Raw genomic sequence first — 2,996 nt, forward strand, 5'->3', positions numbered from 1 at the left:
ATACATATATATATTGTAGAATCAAAGAACAAAGTTTTATTAAGAATTAGTTTTATTATAAACAGTTATGCACTAAGTAGATCATGAGGTCCTAACCCCAGCTATCATAGTTCACCTTGTTCATCAGAGCTCTGGGAAGTTTGAGTCTATCTAAACCTGATAACCACCTGAAGCCGGATTATTTACTCTCCATGAGCAAAAGCGGGGGTGGTTATTTAGGCTAGCTTCTGATTGGTGGACGCAGAACGAGGTCCCATGGATAAATACGTGTCCAAGTCCTGCTCCATCTTCACATCGTCACAATGGCCTTCCTCTGGATTGTTTCCTGTTTCGCTTTCATCAGCGCCGCTTACGGTAAGCAAGCAAGGCCCTGCGGCCTGTAGTACCAACTGAGCCACCATCCTTTATAGGGCCCTCCATAGTTAAAATGTTAGTGGAACCTGAACACGACGATGTCTCGAACAGACGCAGTTCCCTGGTAGTTCTGAAATGGGTGATTGGGATAGTGTTCCTCTCTTAACTCCTGTGTGTTGCGTGCTGTTCAGGCTGCGGCTCCCCAGCCATCCAGCCCCAGGTCACTGGCTACGCCCGCATTGTCAACGGTGAGGAGGCCGTCCCCCACTCCTGGCCCTGGCAGGTGTCTCTGCAGGTGAGCCGTAGATACCCGTGATGTTATCGGGCTGCCAGTTCAATCTCCGGCTCCTCCAAACTGATTGTCGAGGTATCCCTGAGCAAGACACGAAACGACACCCTAACTGCTCTCGACGAGCTACCTGTCGCCTTGCGTGGATGACACCGCTGTCAGTGTGTGAATGTGTGTATGAACAATTGCAAGTCGCTTTGGAGAGAAACGTCTGACAAATACCCTAAATGTAAATGTAAATGTAACTTCTGCATGCCGTGTTCTGGCCACTTGATATAACAACCCTGGTCCCTCCTCTTTCGAACCCAGCAATCCAACGGATTCCATTTCTGCGGAGGTTCCCTGATCAACGAGAACTGGGTGGTCACCGCTGCTCACTGCAATGTCAGGTGAGTACGTTTCCATTCAGAATACAACATGTAGTTGTGTACGAATAAAGGAGTTTTATATAGCAGGGGCACAAGGATGATTTTAAGTCAAAAAACAAAACAAAAAAAAGTTTCAAAAGAGTTTGGACTGTAGGATCCATAATGTCTCCTACTGTTTGTCTTCAGGACCTACCACCGTGTGATTGTTGGAGAGCATGACAAGAGCAGGGCCATTACCAGCGAGAAGATCCAGATCCTGAAGCCCTCTAAGGTATCTAATTCCCTCACATATAACCAATTTGCTAAAATTAAAAAAATTAAACATTTATGAAAATTAACTGATCATTACTAAATAATTGACTGAATAAATGTACCCCCTTCCACCTCTGTAGGTCTTCACCCACCCCAAATGGGACTCCAGAACCATCAACAACGACATCTCCCTCATCAAGCTGGCTTCCCCCGCTGTCTTGGGAACCACCGTCTCCCCTGTGTGTCTGGGTGAGAGCAGCGATGTCTTCGCCCCTGGCATGAAGTGTGTGACCAGCGGCTGGGGTCTGACCCGCTACAACGGTAAGACCCTCCACCATTCAGTTCCCATGAGCAGATGCTGGGTAATTCAAATAACAGTACAATTCTTGATTCAAGATACATATTGTCGGTCGCAACATATCAATCAAAGTAAATGAAAACATTTAACTGCAAATGTTTGCACATAAAAACAATGTTCACTTGATCGCCCGGCTGATTGTAACTTCCCCCAAAAAAATGTAATTGTCGTGACATTAAATGATCCCATCACTAACTCTCTCTTGTGATATCAGCCCCCGGCACCCCCAACAAGCTTCAGCAGGCCGCTCTTCCCCTGTTGTCCAACGAGCAATGCTCGCAGTCCTGGGGCAATAACATGATCTCCGATGTGATGATCTGTGCCGGTGCTGCTGGCGCTACCTCCTGCATGGTGAGACACCCTACAACAATTCTCCTTTTATTGAGCTCAACATGTCAGTTCCTTTGATGAAGCATGCGTCTCAACAGGGTAATCTAATCTGGTGTGGTTGTTGTGTCAGGGTGACTCCGGTGGCCCTCTGGTCTGCCAGAAGGACAACGTGTGGACCCTGGTCGGTATCGTCTCCTGGGGAAGCAGCCGCTGCTCTACCTCCACCCCCGCTGTCTACGCCCGTGTCACCGAGCTCCGCGGCTGGGTGGACCAGATCCTTGCTGCCAACTAAGGATTCACCCTTCAACCTTCCAGCCCTCTCCAGACTTAACTTTACCTGGTTGAATAGCAAATTTCAATAAAATTTCCTGGTTGGTAAAAAAAAATAATCTCTCATGGATTCATTTGCACATTGACATGTTGAATTGGTACATGCTGTCTTACTGTCTCTCACCAAGAGAGGGTGCTCTTTTACAAATGAAAAGGATAGAAACAACTTTCTGATCTCGAGGTTCAAGCTGGAAGAAATAATTTCACTGACTAAAGTAGATCTTTGCATATAAATGCTGAGAAAAATACTGACAATTTAGAATGATTCCTTCTAATTACTCTTTGAGGAAGGTATAATGTAGCCTACCCTGCTCACTCCCCAGTTGTCTTTTAGAACCGAAGTACATGGACTGCATATATATCTACCCTGGTTAAAAACGATGTACGCCTCTTAATGATGTCCACAACCGCTTTATTCTCTCCAAAATTACGGAACACTGTGAAAACTGCAGCAAAATAAAACACATTTCACGTACATTATTTTCACAGATTGGTTTCTAATACATGGGTAGGCTACATAAGTCTCAATATTGAGAATAATTACCGTGTGCGCCTGCTTAGTCAGTAGTAGACAGTCCTCTCTTGTCTCCCTTTCTCTCTCCCTCTCCCTGTCTCTCTCCTTCTCCCTCTCCTCACTGACTATTTCCAGTTCACGCCTAACTTTGACCAGGAAGTGACCTCTCCATCCATTTTGCTTAGACATTTCAATTTTAAC

General features: G+C 45.8%; 1 protein-coding gene across 1 annotated transcript; it reads left to right on the forward strand.

Annotated features, from left to right (window-relative positions):
- Positions 1–302: 302 nt before the first annotated feature.
- On the forward strand, positions 303–2,243 carry LOC307076211 (chymotrypsin B; the record flags this gene model as incomplete). The annotated part of the gene is made up of 7 exons (XM_079737116.1): positions 303–354; positions 546–649; positions 953–1,032; positions 1,198–1,282; positions 1,404–1,584; positions 1,836–1,972; positions 2,082–2,243. 7 exons carry the CDS (start codon positions 303–305, stop codon positions 2,241–2,243), a joined length of 801 nt encoding a protein of 266 aa, XP_079593242.1.
- Positions 2,244–2,996: the final 753 nt, after the last annotated feature.

Source organism: Pollachius pollachius, assembly GCF_949987615.1.
Source record: "Pollachius pollachius genome assembly, chromosome: 5".
Lineage (NCBI taxonomy): Eukaryota > Metazoa > Chordata > Actinopteri > Gadiformes > Gadidae > Pollachius > Pollachius pollachius.